The sequence below is a fragment of the Octopus sinensis genome, linkage group LG16 (assembly GCF_006345805.1).
Source record: "Octopus sinensis linkage group LG16, ASM634580v1, whole genome shotgun sequence".
Classification (NCBI taxonomy): Eukaryota; Metazoa; Mollusca; class Cephalopoda; order Octopoda; family Octopodidae; genus Octopus; species Octopus sinensis.
Window position 1 is genome coordinate 5,554,598 of NC_043012.1, and position 17,742 is coordinate 5,572,339.

Genomic DNA, 17,742 nt, shown 5'->3' on the forward strand with positions numbered 1-17,742 from the left:
GCAGGGCAGAAATTGAGAGAGGGACACAGGAAGAGAATTTCGTACAGATCAGATAAACACCAGGTTTTGGTATGAAATCACAGCCATTGGGTTTTTTCTTTCTTTTTTAATAAATAACTATACATTAATGATTAGGTGTTTATCACATCTAACAATACATTAATAAACGAATAGTCTCAAAATTCCTTACTTATGTAACTTTAATAATGATGGTGGTGGAATTTAATCTGATGGAGCAAACCTTGAAAAAAAACAGTTTAGCAACGCCTATCTCCTCTTTTATTCTGACATAATGTATCTAAGACTACACATTATCTAACATGTTTTCTTTTTAAGATGATAGTGTGTGATTTTAAGGAGATTTAGTTGCTATTTCTAGTAGGTCCAGTGACTGGATAAAAGCTCCTTAGATTGTTCATAACTACCACGTAATACTGATTTCTTTCACAGACTCAAGGCTTCATGTATAATGGGTGCCAAAGATTATGAGCTTGTAATATGGTCGTGTCTTTCCCAATGGCAGCAGGTGATGTAATTGAAGTATGACTGCTACAATGGGGAATGAAAACTTGATCCAACAATCATTCACTTCTCCACCTTACTGCTAAACCATGCCATATTGCCAATTCAAAAGTAATATAATCACAACTATACAGAGACATACATATATATGTACACACAAAATCTGAACACATGGTAGAAAAATAATAAAATCTACAAAAAAAAGTTGGCTCATATATTACTTACTTTTCAGGCATAATGAAATGCAGTAAGGACCATAACTCTTTTAAAGAGTTCTGCAACGGTGTTCCAGTGATCAACACTCTGTGATTAGTATCAAATTCTTTTAAAGATTTATACAGCAGTGAATCATCATTTTTTAAACGATGAGCTTCATCTACACCAAGAAAAGCCCAACCGACATTACCAAGAAAAGACTACAAAGATAAAAAATGAAAACAAATTAAATTAAAAACCAAGAAAGAAATTATTATTCTCTCTTACACACACACACACATAACATATAAATATGACACATTTTATTAGTTCAAAAGATCTAGAATGTTTCAAGTGATCAAGCAAAAAGTAGAAAATAATGCCACGCTGCTACCAAGTAAAAAGTACCCCGTGCTAGTGTCACATAAAAAGCACCCACGCTAGTGCCATGTATAAAGCACTGGTGCTGGTGTCACATAAAAAGCACACAGTACACTGTGTAACGTGGTTGGCATTAGGAAGATCACCCAGCTGAAGAAACCAAGCCAAAACAATCAAAGCCTGGTGCAGTTCTCCAGCTTGCTAGCTCCTGTTAAACCCTCCAGCCTATGCCAGCATGGACAATGAACAGTAAATGAAGAAGTAGATATTGGTGCAAATAACCACAAAGGATTATTTAGCATTATCATTACCATCCTGTCTTCTATGCTACCCAAAACTTTTCGGGGATCTAGATTAACAACTTGTCCCATCCATGACTCCCCATAATTCCCATAATAACCTATCTGTATTTAAAAGAGAATATCTATATTTAAGTAAGAATATCAATGAAAATATTGTCACTTTATTCATAAACACCTGACTTCACTATCAGTCAACATTTTGTAAACATGAAATTTGCATTCTCTGAATAGTTTGTATATTTTTTCCTCTGCTGTTACTTTTTTCTTTTATATAATATTTTAGACTTGAAAAAAATGGATGGCAACTTCACATTCAGTAAAGGTGATGAAACAAAGTATGCCAGAAGAATTTTCCAAAGATTTAGAAGCAGCAAATGAAAAATGTAAGCCGACAAGAAATTATTATTAATTTTAAATTATGGGTTTTCACAAGAAAAAGAAATTAAATCTCTGTAGTATTAAGAATTTTTCTCTTATTAATCTGCCACTGGATGGATAGGACATCTGTCTGTCACAGACAATCTCAGATGATCTAGTAAGTATTCTCAGTAGCTAGAAGAATTGAAAGGCAAGAGTCTCCAGGTTAGAAGCACTAAGTGGAAAGCTAATCAAATCATTTTATCCAATCAGATTAAACATTTCTCTTCTACACCAAGTAAAATCAAAAGAAAATATTTTAAATGAAAACCATTTACCTTATCTTTCAATAAGATTTCATATGTGGTGAGGATAACATTGAATTTTAATCGTTTATTACCAGGGTGACACCATTCATATTCTCGAATCTGTGGATAAGAAAATATTAATATTTCTCAGCATATTCTGTGAAAATACAGGCGTGAGTGAGCAGTGAAGAAGCTCGTTTCCCAACCATGAAGGCACTCATGGTGTCAGGAAATGGTAATGAATCAAGCAATAGATTAAATCTACCACTACCACCCAAGAAGGTCAAGGTGGGATCTGAAATCAGAATGCAAAGAGCCAGAACAAATACCACAGGGTATCTGGTCTGATGTTCTAACAGCTCCATTCACCCACCATCTTGAATCGGTAGTCCTAGAAGCATAAATATTACTGATTTACTTACCTTATTTCTGCTGTTAATATCACCGATGTAGATCACTACATTAATTTCAGGAGCCCAGTTTCTGAATTCTCGTTGCCATGCCACAATTGTAGACAAGGGCACGACAAGTAAAAAAGGTCCATACAACTGAAAAGTGTTGAAGAGTGTGGAGAGGAATCCAATGGTTTGAATAGTTTTCCCAAGACCCATTTCATCAGCCAAAATGCAAGAATTCTCTCTGAAAACAAAAAAACATCATCAGACCTTAAGGTAGCAAGCTAGTAGGATAGTTAGCACAAGTTCAAATTCTGCCATGGTTGACTTTGCCTTTCATCATATCAGCAAAAGGTGACGAGCTGGCAGAGTCATTAGCATGCTGGGCAAAATGCTTAGCAGTATTTCGTCTGCCGTTACATTCCGAGTTCAAATTCCTCCGAGGTCGACTTAGCCTGTCATCCTTTCAGTGGGGTCAATGTAATTGACTTAATCCCTTTGCCTGTCCACTCTATGTTTAGCCCCGTGTGGGCAATAAATAAATAAATAAAATAAGTATCAGTAGAGCACTGGGGTCTATGTAATCAACTTCCCTAAAATTGCTGGCCTTGTGTTAAAATTTGAAACCAATATTACATCAGATCTTTTATATTGATAGAGTTGATTATATCAACCTCAATGCATATAACTGTTTCATCGTTTAATGTCTGCCTTCCATGCTGGCATGGGTGGGATGGTTTGACAGGAGCCGGCCAGGCAGAAGCTTGCACCAGACTCCTGTGACTGTATTGGCAGGATTTTTACAGTTGGATGCCCTTCCTAACACCAACCACTCAGCAGATTGGACTCTCGATATTTTATCAATATTGGACTTCATAAAGGCAAAGTTGACTTTGGCAAGATTTGAACTTGGAAATCAGATGAACAAAACTCAATACCGAGAAGTATTTAGACCAACACTCTACTGTTTCTACTAAATCACTGCTTAAGGACCTTTAAATAATAACTGAAATGAATAAGAAACAAAGAAGTTTCCCTTAGAAGAGGTTCTGCATTCATTGTATTTCCTCCGTAATACATTAATAATTTCATGCCTGAAGTCATTCTATTTGGGAACTTCAATGTACACAACAATTCCTGGCTTCTGCATTCCACTCATATTGCTAACTCAGACATTGAACCACTTATCTTTCCAAACTATCTGCACCAGTGAGTACTGAAACCCCAAGAGATATGCCAAATATTTTCATTCCCTTTCTCACTGCAAAAGCCAGTACCGTCTCTTCACCCATTCTAACATCTGATCACTGCCTAACAACATCAATATACTGCACACACACACACACACACACACCAGAGTGTCCTATTGTTGTCATTTTAGCAACACACTCTCCCCAATGTTCCACACACTGACACCATCCACATGCAACCTAAATGCACTTCTCACTCTCACTGCCAAAAATATAGTAACCCAATGATGGACTTGTTGGAAACCAATAACAAACAATACCATTATTCATGGTTATATCATTTTGTTTTTCCTTCTTTTTGATAAGAGTGGAATCTCTCTTTGAAATGCAGGTATATTAACCCTTTTGTTACCAAATTTATATTGAATTACACTACCTTTCATAATCATCATCATTTAACATCCATTTTCCATGTTGGCATGGGTTGGACGGTTTGACACCTGGCTAGCTGAAGAACTGCTCAGGCAATAGTTTCTATGGCTGGATGCCCTTCCTAACAGCAACCACTTTACAGAGTGTTCTGGGTACTTTTATGCAACACTGGTATGGGTGCATCTACATGGTACCAGTATGGGTGCTTTTTATGCAGCACCAGCACCCACAAACCCAGAAGCCCTTGAATTTTGAAAACAACTTTGTCCTTATTAAGTTAGCATCTACAATATAAATTAATATGAAATGTTGATGGAAAGTTTAAAATTAGATTTATTTTAAAACAGGAAGTTTGTATCATAAAACCAGGGGCTGGTATTAATAAGGTTAAATTAAGCAGATTTACTCAAGTGATTTAGGCAGAACAACAGCACAATGGCAATAGCAAGAAACCTCTTATGGCTTGAGCGCTAGACCATTTTATCAGTAGGCCAACCATCTTAACCTAGTCTCCAATGTGCTTTTACAATGGCAATAGCAAAGTTTTAGAGTAGATTTTCAAATTAAAAAAATCAACTTACTTGCACCAGGCATGTGTCAACCAGTTGATACCATCCAACTGGTAATCTCGAAGAATCAGGTTCTCAGCACCCCCCAAAAGTTTAGACTGGTGCTTGGCAGGCTGGAATTTTGGACGGCATTTCAAAACCTTAATTTTTTTTCCCCCAATGAAAAAGAGAGAAAGGTATTAATTAAAGAAGAAAGACAATATAAAACTTCATAATTATACATTCAAATGCTCCACAAGGAGTTTATCAAGAATAATTTAATTTACAAAAATGCAACAGCTTCTGCAACCTTTAGAAATTCTACTGCTACCAGATCAAATTCAGTTGCTCCCTCATACCTCAAATCACCAAGAAAGCCCTAAATGCACAATGTCTTTGAAAATTCGAAGTTGCAACACTTTCAATCATAATTCTGTTCAATCAGGATTGACTTAGACCAAAACAACATCTCTTTTAAATAGGAACAACCCCCCATACACATCACATCAGAAATAATTTGCTTTATGTTTCCTTTTTAAAAACAAAGAAATTAATTAAAAATACATTTCACCCTTTAGCTTTTAAACTGGCCATATTCAACAAAAATATTCGACCTATCACCCACCCCTTACCTGTTTCCAAGTAAAGTGATATTTCCCCATAACCAGACAGGTTTTCGTGGAAGATTGGAAATGAAGGATACTGCTTGCATGATGGTGACATTTGTTATAACTATCATATAATACCAAGGTAAGGAGAAAATAACACACACACACATATATTTTTATAGAACAGGCTTCTTTCAGCTTCATCTGCCAAAATACCCACAAAGCTTTGCCAGCCCAGGATTGCATCAGTAGACACTTGCCCAAGGTGCCATGCAGTGGGAGTGAACTTGAAACCAATTGGTTGGGAAGCAAACTTCTTAGCACACAGCTATGTCTCTGTGTGTGTGTGTGTGTGTGTAAATATCGACAGGGAAAGGGAAACCAATAAAATGCCTCGTCATATTTGTTCAGCCAAGATGCACAGATGCTCCCTTCAGTCACTATGATAAACACAGACACTCAATGATTGACTTATTGGAAACTTGAAACCAAAGATAGTATTCTTCACAAAACACAATATTAAAAAAAGAAAGAAAAATAAGATATATATATATATATATATATATAAATATAAAGCTGTTAGACTTACCTTATTCTGTTTTAATGGAATCTTCTGGGATTTATTTCTCATGTGGTACTCGTCAACAAATTTCTTAAACTTGTTACTGATCAGCTCTCCATCTTCCCAAGTACAATCAGCATGGGCTAAACCTTGCCATTTGCACATATAGTCAAGATAACCATTGTCAATATTGTTTGTTTTCTGGTTACTGTGGGCTGGAAAATACACGTTAAACAGAGAGTTGAGTTGTTGTTGTTGTCGTATAACCACAGGACAATCTTTATTGAAAAGGTCTATAATCCCAAGCATTTTAGCCATGACAGACATGTTTTTTTTCAGGCATAGTAAAACAAACCACATAATCTAATACATACTTTTCATTTTTAAGAGTGCACAATGTGATTTAGAGAGATTAGCCTGCTATTTCTAGCAGGTTGTGCAACTATGTGGAGGCTCCATTTCTTTTTTATAGCTTAGAAATAGAAGGAATGGCAACACTTTTTGCAGGATCTCTATGGTTAGTGAAAGAGAGTGGAGAAGAAATCAAAGACCTGACCGAAATGCTTGCAACAGAGTGAAGTCCACCAAAGACTCCAAAGTGCTCTCCCTGACGACAAATGAAAGCCAGTCCATTGGCACAATGAGACCTCAAGTGCTGAAACACTATATTTACTACTGCCAGCATCCCTATTGCTGCCACTGCGGCTATTTATATGAATGATAATATTCTGAAATATACCACTGGTTATTTTTTGTTCCGATTGTTCTAAAGAACAGCAGAATCAAAGAAACTCAGGGTTGTTTTTACTGTTCCACTTCAGGGCAGCCCTGAGTAAGCAAACCTACTGTAAAATGTTTAGCAGTGATGATCCTGTATTTCTTCCTAAGACAGTAGTACATGGCTTCAGGCAATTTTCACTGCTATTTCTAGTAGGTTGGTTGACCAAAGAGGCTTTCTTGTTATCTTATGAAACCCAGGGTAAAGTATATCTACACTGAAAAATTAATTGCTCATACTTTAATGTAAATGATATTATACACAAGAATTAATCTGAGACAGAAAAAAAACACAAATGGGCTGGCAGAAAATAAACTACATATCTTTCAACAGCTTGCAGGATTACAACATTACCGATTACACAAGAGAAACTGTCATTCCCTTTTCTAGTCCCAACTACCAAACTCAGGGCTAAATAAAATGGCAAGGGCTCCAATAACATGGAGGTCCAGCAAAGAAGCGGCATGGCCCATGTCTGACCTATGGCCCGTTTTCTATCAGAACTTAATGCTAAGCTTTCCTATAATTAATTAATGATCCCTAATGAGTAATCATGTAGAGGCACATGGTGTAGTGGTTAGGGTGTTGGACAGATGATCATAAGATTGTAGTTTCAATTCCACTGTGCTCTTAAGCAAAACACTTCATTTCATGTTGCTCAAGTCAGTTGGTAAAAATGTGTAATCCTGCAACAGACCAGCATCCTGTTCAAGGAGGAATATATATATATATTTGGCAGTTGTGGAGTGTTCCTGTAATCCAGCTGCTCGGAGGCTTGGTTGATTGGCCAGTTTGAGGCTGGGAGTCCTGGTAGTCGGTCTTCTATGGCGATCGTGTGTCCGCGCTAAGCTCGGCATCAATATGGTGCTGGCGAAGGAGTGCATCATGACCAGGTTGTCTAAGGAGGGTCGCTTTGGCCCAGGGCGGAAACGCAGCAGGCAAAAGACCCCGTGTCGAGCAGTAGTGGGATCATGCCTGTGAATAGTCGTCGGCAGGCAGCCTGTTCGATATAATTGAACTCCAACCTTTCAGAAACAGCGGTGGTGCCCCAGCATGGCCGCAGTCTTCGGGCTGAAACGGATTTAAGGATTTATATATATGCGCCAGAAAAACTGGGAAACCAACTCTATGCTCCTTATGAGGTAATTTAGACTAACTAATAAGTAATCATAGTTACTCACTTACTCCACTCATCAACCAGCACTCCCTTTACATTTAATCAGATTTGATTGATATCTCATTGGTAGCAAGTACTTACCTATAATCCTTTCTATTTTCGAGTACTGCTGATAGAGTTCTGTGACCATTTCCTGTTGGCAATCGTAGTATTCTAAATCTTCTGGTGTGGCAGTTTCACGCCTGTCAATTAAAGAAGAATATTTCATTTGTTTTAAATATTACAAAAAAAAAGAGAGAGAGAGAGAGAGAGAGAAATAGGTATTTAACAAAAAAGTTTTAATATTTCACATTTTAAGCTTTGTAAGTGGATTTGGTAGACAGAAACAGAAACTGAAAGAAGCCCACTGTGTGTATGTGATTATCAGTGTAAACCAATGCACTGAGTTTGAATCAAAAGGTTACTTAGCCATTTGATAAAAATAAGCTGGTGCCTCAGAAAAGCAAGTTTAACGATCAATACGAATAATGCAGAAAGCAAATATGGTTAACTTTGCTTTTCATTCTTTCAAAGTCAACAGGTAAAGTAAGTCTGGGGCAGTGGATTACCAGAACCATTAGAACATTGGACAGAAGGCTTTGGGTATCAGTTCTGGCTCTGTGCCTTCTTAATTGAAATGCCATCCTTTCATGAAACAGAAAAGAAAATCCTCATCATCATCTTAATGTTATTTTTTCATGCTTGCATGATCAGACAGATTTCACTGAAGCAGATTTATGGATGGATATCTTTCCTGTCAGTAACTTCCACCATGGTGGACAGGTTGCCACAGAAGATTGCAAACAAACAACACCACTTATATAATGGTGATGCTCATTTACAACTATTGCAAGATATCAAGACAAAGCATGCACACACACACAGAGCTCCATATCCAATATTCATATAGTATCATATCCATGGATTCATTGTTTGACTGGATTTCAAGTAGGAAACTTTATTTCTAAACTAAGGATAATCTTGCTTTTATCCACTAAGCCAAGCAGATTAACAGTCAGAAAAACTATCTACAACTGATCTCTCACAGTTAATCCTAATGATGTCATGACACTCTAACAGTTTCCACAGCTATTATATAGCACATTTATTCATTAAAAATATGAATTAAGAGAAGTGTAACATACAAGGGATATTTCATCATTTATCCCAAGAAAGTAGCAAGTGTTGATATTTACTTTTTAACACATTTATCTTTTCCAAATAACTTACCATTCCGATATCTCCTCCTCTTTTCTCTTGAAATTCTCCAGTTTTTTCAGACCATTGACCTTTTGTTCTCTTAACGAAGCTTCCGTTTCCCAGGTGTTGTGGATATGTGCCCAGCCCTTCCATTTAATGAGGTATTGTATTTCAGTCTCATCTGTGTCTCGGTTGACATCCGCATTAGGGTCTCCTTCTTGTTCCACATTGTAGACTGTAGTCTTACTGCCGGTAGCTGTACATTACACATAAGTCATGATTATACACATGGACACATATATATGTGTATACATGCACATATACACACACACATATACTCATACACAAATATGATGCATCAATGGAGAAAAAGAGACAGAAATACACAAAGGATTTTACACATTAGCATAGATACTGACTAAACCATCTTAAAAAGACAATTTCTAATTCCAATTACTTAAATTTTACTTAAATTTTAAGCATAAAACTGAAACTAAATGTCAATTAAAAAAAATGAAATTCATAACCGTTAAGTGCACGAAAGTAATAATTAAAATAGTTTAATTTGTCAGGACATTAAAAGAATAAGTTAGCCAACAGGCAAAACATCCAACTAAGTACATGAATAATCTGGACGCAAAATCCCTTTATAGTTAAAGATAATTGTAAGTAAATTGGTATTATTTAGAAATATGTGGAGAAAAAAAAACAGTGCTGAGTGCCAGATTATCTCGCAAATTAACGCCACACATGTAACAGTGGGCAACAGACTTTACAGCACACTCAAAGTTAGTAATGCCTCTGCTACAGAGTGGTATGACAAACACAAATTCCCATTTCTCATTCTTTAAGTCTCTAAAACTTCACAGCAACCATCAATATTTGTTGATGCATCCCCAGAGGAAACCGTCCACACTACCCCTGGAAGAGGGTTTCCGGGAATGATAGCGTAATTCTACAGAGGCATGGAGATTAAATTAGGAGACAAATATCCACTTTCTTTTGAGCTACATATAGAAGATGTATCTCTGGCAAGCTAAAGAATACCAGTAATATCATTGTATGTAAGCACATGGCTGATTAATAAAGAATATATTCCTGCTAGGCTATGTATACAATGAGTTTTATAATGTGGAAACCTTGTTAGAACTAAATGACTGAGAGGTTTCCCATTCCAGGTCATCTACAGATAGAATGTCTTTCTCTATTGGGAAAGTCCAAAAGAAATGCACTGAACAAGACATTTAATTCTAGCAATCAGTTTGTCTTTTAAACTGCTATAGAGTGTCTTAGATCTCTAGATACTCTTCTGAACATTATAACAACCTGTATCCCACCCATGCATTTCAGTGGATCACAGTCTCAAGACTTTGGCCTTATTCGTAGATGGAACATGGTTCTTGTCTTCACTTATTTGACAAAATCGTCTTCGGGAACCAACTTTTATTTATGTACTTGCAAATCAGAAGCTTTTATGACTTCTCATGTCCATGTTCAAAGTAATAGCAGATCAATCAGCAGACTTCATATGAAGATGGCTGACTCTGCTACCAAAGCAGTTGCGATATGAATTTCTGTTCTTCATGTAATTAGTTTGAGATGCACACAAACACATACCTTTTAATATTTAACCCTTTAGCAATCAGATTATTCTGTCAAGTGTAATGCTTATTTATTTACATTGTTTTGAATTCCCCATGCATTACCTTGTAGCTTCAAGATTTTGATGTGATTGTTCATTTTTCAAATGACATTGTAGGACAAGCATGAGAGACTAGATCTGACCAGTTTGAGCATAAAATAGAATATTTGGGCCAGATACTGCTGCATTAAATGCTAAAGGGTTAAGATATAAGACGATGGTGGCAAGTTCACAGAATCATTAGCATACCAGGCAAAATGCTTAGCAGCATTTCATCTGTCTCTGACAAGGTCAACTTTGACTTTTGTCCTTTCAGGGTTGATAAAATAAGTACCAGCTGAATTGTGGGAGGGATGAAACTGACTTACCCATGAGCTTGCCAGTCTTGTTCCAATATTTAAGATACAAGCATAAATAAATTGCGAATCCATAAATGCCAAAGAAGGTACTGCTCTAAATGCTGAATTACCCAACACAGATGAAAGAAAGTGACCACCTTTGGCTAACTACACAACCATTTGTAGGATAATAACTTATGCAACAAAGAAAAGATTACACAATGATGATTAGTGACTCTAATATTAGAAGAGCTGTAAGAGTCCCTTGTCCTGAAATCAATGAATATACCCCTATTTGAAGTATTGAGTACTTGACTTAAACAGTGGCTCCCTTCATTTCTAACAAAATTACATATACATACATATATTCTAATATATTACTATGAAATTTATATGAAGTATAATATAGTACTATACAAGGGGTACTGAAAAGTTCCTAGCTTTTGGTAAAAGAAAATACAGGAAGAGCAGTTAATTATGATTTTATTCAACGTATTCCCCTCTCAGATTCACACACTTATTGCAACAGCCCTTCAGATTTTCTAAGCCCTGTAAAAGAACTCAGAAGGTTGGGGCTCCAACTAGGCCTTTCACAATACTCTTAAAAGCCAGGGACTTGTCGGCAACCCCTGATATATTAATATGCTTCTAACCAATTAAACAACTTGGCAAAGTACTGCCATACTGGCACAACTGCATTTGAAAGAGATATGAAATCACATCTGTGAGGTTGCAACAGTTCATCTTGAACTGTCAGGTAATATAGTACCTTTCCAATCAGATATGCATTTAACCATTTATAAACTTTTATAGCCAAAACTTTTTTAGTACCGGATTCCTTATCACATATTGGAATTATGCATTTATATGTCATTTTTAAACAAGAATTTTTTGATTCAAATCAACACTGAATGAAAAACAAAAAACTGTTAATACAGTTATTTTATCCTTGATAAATCACCAAACTAATCTGAGTTGAAATTTTATGATTGAAAAAAACTAGCTGTTTTTTGTTTTTGTTTTTTTTTAATGGGGAGGGGGTTTATTATTTGGATTTTTTTTATTGTTCTTCAAAAGAGAAGCCGAATTCTCTTTAGAAAGTGTTTCTCAAGATATGTACACATCCCACTGGGGGCAGAGGTATATAGTAATATTCTGGTGTGGTATGGGTCACTCAAAGAATCGGGCATGAGTAACAAGTGAATAAACTTGCAATGAAGTTTTAATTAAAACCTCTTTTGAATCTGTAATCATTTTGCTTATTCTTTTTCATGTGGCTGGGTGGTGGTAGTGGTGGTGGGAGAGGGGACGACTCAGCATCAATGTGGGGCATGGATGGGACAAAAGAGGTTAAACACTGCTTTTAGAAATAAAAGAACAGTCCTCATGGTCATTGTCATCACATATAGAACACAAGAAGATATGGAACTTTTATTTAAATATATCAAATTTGTTGATTTATTTACACAGCATTTTAGCATTTATATATTTAAAAACAGCAAAATTATGAAACAATTATCCTGGAAGTTGAGTGAAATCATTCTATCTGAACTATAATAATAACTTCTTCCCCGCTTCATTTTTTAAACCAAAACAATGCAAAAGAATTCCATTAAAAACTTCTCAATATTCATGATATAATAATAATAATATAACACAGTTATTTATAGACGACAAAATATAGAAAATATGAAGAGCCATTTACAATATATAATATATTCACAAAGACATTCAGTATTGTACAGCTATACTATTACAATCATTAATCACTAAAAATGCAGTTGTATGATCAATATATCCCATGTGTAAAGCCCAGTACATACACCACAGCTTAAGCAACCTCAACTGCTTTGTCATGCAAGTAGAATCTGTGGACATCTTGTATAATGTTAGACAGAGCATAACAATGCAACTAAGAACCACCACTACATTTCAAATCAAAAGAGCACCACTACAAATAACTACAAAATTAGTGCATATGACTAGCAACCCAAAAACAGCAAGCCAAGCATTGGAGCGAGCCATGTAGTAGTAGTGCCATGTAAGGGCAGTGGAATTGAAAACAAAACAAAAATGATTATTAAAAGAATAATTTATATTTTGTTATTTTTTTAAAAAAAAAAAAAGATAAAAATTAAGTCGGGAGAGGCATTAAATTATTCCAAGCATTCACTTACTTAATACTAGCAAATTACAGCAGAACTAATTAAGACGAAAGAGAGTTGCTAGAATATGCAATCAAAGAGTTTTACACAGAAGGAAGAAAAAAATAGATAAGATAGGATAAATAAATACAATGGATGAGCACTTTCTGTTAATAGAGACAGCCGGTGCATGTGTGGGTTCTAGTCAAACGAGAAATGGGGATACTTTTTTTTTTTTATTAAAAAATAAGAAAAAGCATAGGCAAGTATTAGAAATAGGGAAATAACTTTTTTTTTTTTCATTATTTTTTTCAAAAAGAAAAAAATAAGGGGCAGAAAATAAAACCACAGAAAGCTTCTTTAAAAAAAATGTTCCCAGTAGTAAAGAATCCCAGAGTTTCCCTTAGCAAGGAATTCAAGAATAGTCAATAAGTGAAAGAGGAGGAGGAGGAGGAGAGAATCATTGAAAAGAACCAATTCTGTATTCAATGACTGAAATGAAATTATCTTTCATTCTATAACAAATTTTTATTTATTTATATATATATATATATATATATATATATATACAAACACACATACATACACACACACACACATACATATATATATATATGTGTGTGTGTGTGCGCGTATATGAAGTCTTATTCAATAGTTGTTCTTTTCCACTAGTATTTCGAATTGTTTTTCAAAAATTAATTTTCTTTCAAATCATTACTTTTCACAAATTATTATTATTGTTGGTTGATAATATTAAATTTTTTCAACACACCATATTCATACATACATGCACATATATGTATGTATATGTGTATGTATGTATGTATAAGTAAATAATTAGCGAAACTGGCTATAGTATAACAGAACTGTACAGAGCAGTAAAATACAATAGTATTAACACAGACAGCTCCCACAGTTTGTGGGAGGTGTTGAGGTAAAGGGAATGTTAACGGAAACTCTGGCTGATTATTCCACTGGATAGAGACTGAGTTACCTGAGTTGGCCTCTAGAGTGGTCGTAGACTGCAATTCAATCAGCGGCACGCCACAACCAACTGCCAAGAGAAGGAAGTAAGATGCAGCAATACTGCAGCTACAGAATGATAGCCTGAGTTGATAATATGAAGCTGTTTTGATAATTACGACAAGAAATTTAGCGCATGATGATGAGTAAAGAAAGTGATTAAAAAATTTTAAAACGTGAATAGAAACGATGTCTGTAGTTGTCCTTTAAAGACATTTTTGCTTTCGATTTATGTATTTTTTTTTTTCAATAGTGCTGGCAATAACTTACAATGATTCAGGTAATTCAATATAACTTTTTGCCCTTTTATTCATTTCTATTTGACTGGAAATGTTACAAGCCAATAAAGGAGCTTTTATACTGTTATTTGATGCACTAGAAACAGCAGCTGAATTTCCCTCAAATTACACCCAACCATCTTTTCAAAAAAAAAAACAAAAAAAAGACATGATGGGATGGTCATAACTGGAATGCTTTTAATGGTAGGTCTGCTGTATTGGGGTCAATCTGTGACTAACTAACAGGTATTCTAGTATACTGAGATTATATATTATATTTTGTGGGTGTTAATTTGTTCAGAAATATCTCTCCCTTAAGAAAGAATACCAGTCTACAACAGGTTTCAACAAATGGGGAGAGTTCAAACACAGCAAGACAATCAAACATTAACCAATTATGCAGTGCTCCTGCTGCTGACAGCAATAAACTGTTCTTCCTTTGTGATACAAATTTACACCTAGATTACAATAGTCATTGAGATTCAAGTCGAAACTTTGGAAGTGAATTTGGTTATAAAAAACTCTGAATGTTATTCTGAGCATGATTCTTTATCATAGAATCATGAAACAATACCAAAAAGTGGCAGAATGGCTTCAACTCAAATTGCACCATTGGACTTCTACTGGGACAACTGCAACAGAGATAAGTAGGCACAATGCAGCCTCAGTGATAGGATTATAACTTGTCCACATTTCTACAGGCACATTATTGACTTAAACAGCTGCAATCCTCAGATTTGCAAGTTTAATTTAAATCCAGTTTGGTTCAATGTACATACCCAGGAAGAAGACATCGGGTAAGAATTAAAGATCAAACTAGTCAAAATGCAATGAAAATGTAAACAACTTTTTTGTATATAAAGATTTTGCAGTCTCCAAAATTATAACCATATTGAGAAGGAACAGTTTAATTGGAGTAGTGGAGGAGTATTTAGGTATTTATATTCATATAATTAGACAATTATTTTAACTTAATTAATGCTTTTGTTCCTATTAAATGAAAATTTCAATGAATGTATTTATAAGCTAGCTTGAAGAACTTTTGCAAAGATGAGAAAATGTGCAAGTGTACTGTAAAGTAGGCTAAAAAGAGTAGCTGTTTCACCGTCAGAACAATACTGGTGGCTGTTATTTGCGCAATTAAATTACCTATTTGACAACAAAAATATAGTCACTCACTACACCTGACAAAACCAGTTTGTGTACTATCAAGGAATTAGCTGGAAATAATTTAGAAAATCTTCCACCCTCATATTAATTTTCAAACTGACAAAATGAAAACAGTGACTTGATGTGAAGAAAATTTTTTGCATCTAATGTTTTAACAAAAGACTTATAAAGCATATTAAAGTTTTGTTCACTATAAGAAAAAAAATTATGTAAGTAGTAAATCTAATTCAACAGAAAGAATTAAGCTAATAATTTAAGTGTGCAAGATTTTTTTAACCCTTTCTTTACCATATTTCCTAAAAAAATTACACTGCCTGTGTATTTTAATTGAAAATAATCAAGAATTAGGGAGAATTTAGTAAAACATTTTTTTTTTTCAAAACTAAGATGGTATTTGGAACTGAAGAAAAGGTTCTTACATATAATTATGATAGAAGTTTCTAATTTAACCCTTCAACATTTGGATTACAGTCAAATAATCATTTATTCATATCTTGAAATAATCATCCATTATCTCACAGAGCTTTGAGATTTTGATGATGTGATTGTGTATTTTAAAAGTGACATTGTATGGTGGATGTGAGAAGCTAGATGTGGCTGGTTTGAACATAAAACAAGCAGAATATTTTGGCTGGATATGACCAGTTTTAATGCTAAAAGGGTAAATATGAAAACTTTGAAATTAGAGGTGATTTCAGGCGAGCTGACATTAAGAAAATTTAATAACAGTTACTGCCACTAACTTACTAAACTAAAACCATTTTCTAAGCATTAACCCTATTCAAATTTTCTTCTCTTCCGAGCAGTAAGAAATACCCAAAATAGTTTGAGAACATGAATAAAAATTTTTCCTTGAAGGCGATAACAAAAAAAAAAAAATTAAAATAGAAAAGAAATTCTCAGATAAATTGATTATAGATTGTATATTTACTTTTAAAACTTTACTAAATCAAGATATGGTTTTATATTTTAAAACAGCAAAGAATTAAAAAGAAAAAATGGATTATGGTTAAAAATAAATAGATTTTCTTTCAAGTGTTTAAATTCAAAATAGATGAAAGGACTAGAAGATTATATTTTTTCTTCTTGGAAATAACTTCTTTGATCTATGTTAACGAATAAGGAAGACAAAAGTTTTGCTATTGCTCTATTATATTTCAGAGACAAAGCAAGTAGCAAAGTGTAACATGACTCAAAGTAATTAATATATCTGATCTTTAAAAGCTAATTTCAGATATCAATAGTTAGATAACTCACTAAGCTGCAACATGAATATTCATGTAAAATGGTTAATAATAGAAGGGCATCAAATGAATAAAAAAAATTTTAAATCACCTTATACCCAACCACCAAAGAAACACAAATAGAGATTGACAGTTTTCAAGGATGATAAAAGATTGCGACAGACCCATCCAACAATGATGATGATGACGACAACGACGAAAATAATGACTGATGACACAAAATACAAAATCTAAAAACAATAATGTTATTTACTAATTAGTTTCTTAATGATTTTCATCAATATCAGCAGTTCAAAATTTTGAAGTATTTTTACTGATATTGTTTACTAGATAAATTTATAATACTGCTTATACGTGTCTGCGTATGTATGTATATACTCTTTTACTTGTTTCAGTCATTTGACTGCGGCTATGCTGGAGCACCGCCTTTAGTCGAGCAAATCAACCCTGGGACTTATTCTTTGTAAGCCTGGTACTTATTCTATCGGTCTCTTTTGCCAAACCGCTAAGTAACGGGGACATAAACACACCAGCATCAGTTGTCAAGCAATGATAGGGGGACAAACACAGGCACACAAACATACGCACACATATATATATATATATATATATACATATATACGACGGGCTTCTTTTAGTTTCCGTCTACCAAGTCCACTCACAAGGCTTTGGTCGGCCCAAGGCTATAGTAGAAGACACTTGCCCAAGATGCCATGCAGTGGGACTGAACCCGGAACCATGTGGTTGGTAAGCAAGCCACTTACCACACAGCCACTCCTGTGCCTATATATTTATATAATATATATTATAAATATATATATATATATATATATATATATATATATATATATACATACATACATACATACATATATATATAGAGAGAGATCTTTATATCTTGCTTATCATTTTTAACGTGTATATGTCTGTTGTCATGTAATAACAATGACAAATGTCAGTCCTTCCAGA

At 34.6% G+C, this 17,742-nt stretch overlaps 1 protein-coding gene across 4 annotated transcripts in view; it reads right to left on the reverse strand.

Moving 5' to 3' along the window:
- The window catches only part of LOC115220266 (chromodomain-helicase-DNA-binding protein 1), a 108,748-nt gene that overhangs the window by 45,159 nt on the left and 45,847 nt on the right, over positions 1–17,742 (reverse strand). For 3 of the 4 annotated variants that reach the window (XM_036509862.1, XM_029790373.2, XM_029790374.2), the window contains 8 exons: positions 14,053–14,112; positions 8,965–9,190; positions 7,837–7,937; positions 5,828–6,015; positions 4,664–4,791; positions 2,488–2,704; positions 2,096–2,185; positions 748–938 (listed from right to left, as the gene is read on the reverse strand). In XM_036509862.1, the coding sequence (XP_036365755.1) occupies positions 748–938; positions 2,096–2,185; positions 2,488–2,704; positions 4,664–4,791; positions 5,828–6,015; positions 7,837–7,937; positions 8,965–9,190; positions 14,053–14,112 (1,201 nt within the window). The remainder of the gene's footprint in view (positions 1–747; positions 939–2,095; positions 2,186–2,487; positions 2,705–4,663; positions 4,792–5,827; positions 6,016–7,836; positions 7,938–8,964; positions 9,191–14,052; positions 14,113–17,742) is intronic. The other variant, XM_029790375.2, reaches the window with a different exon arrangement.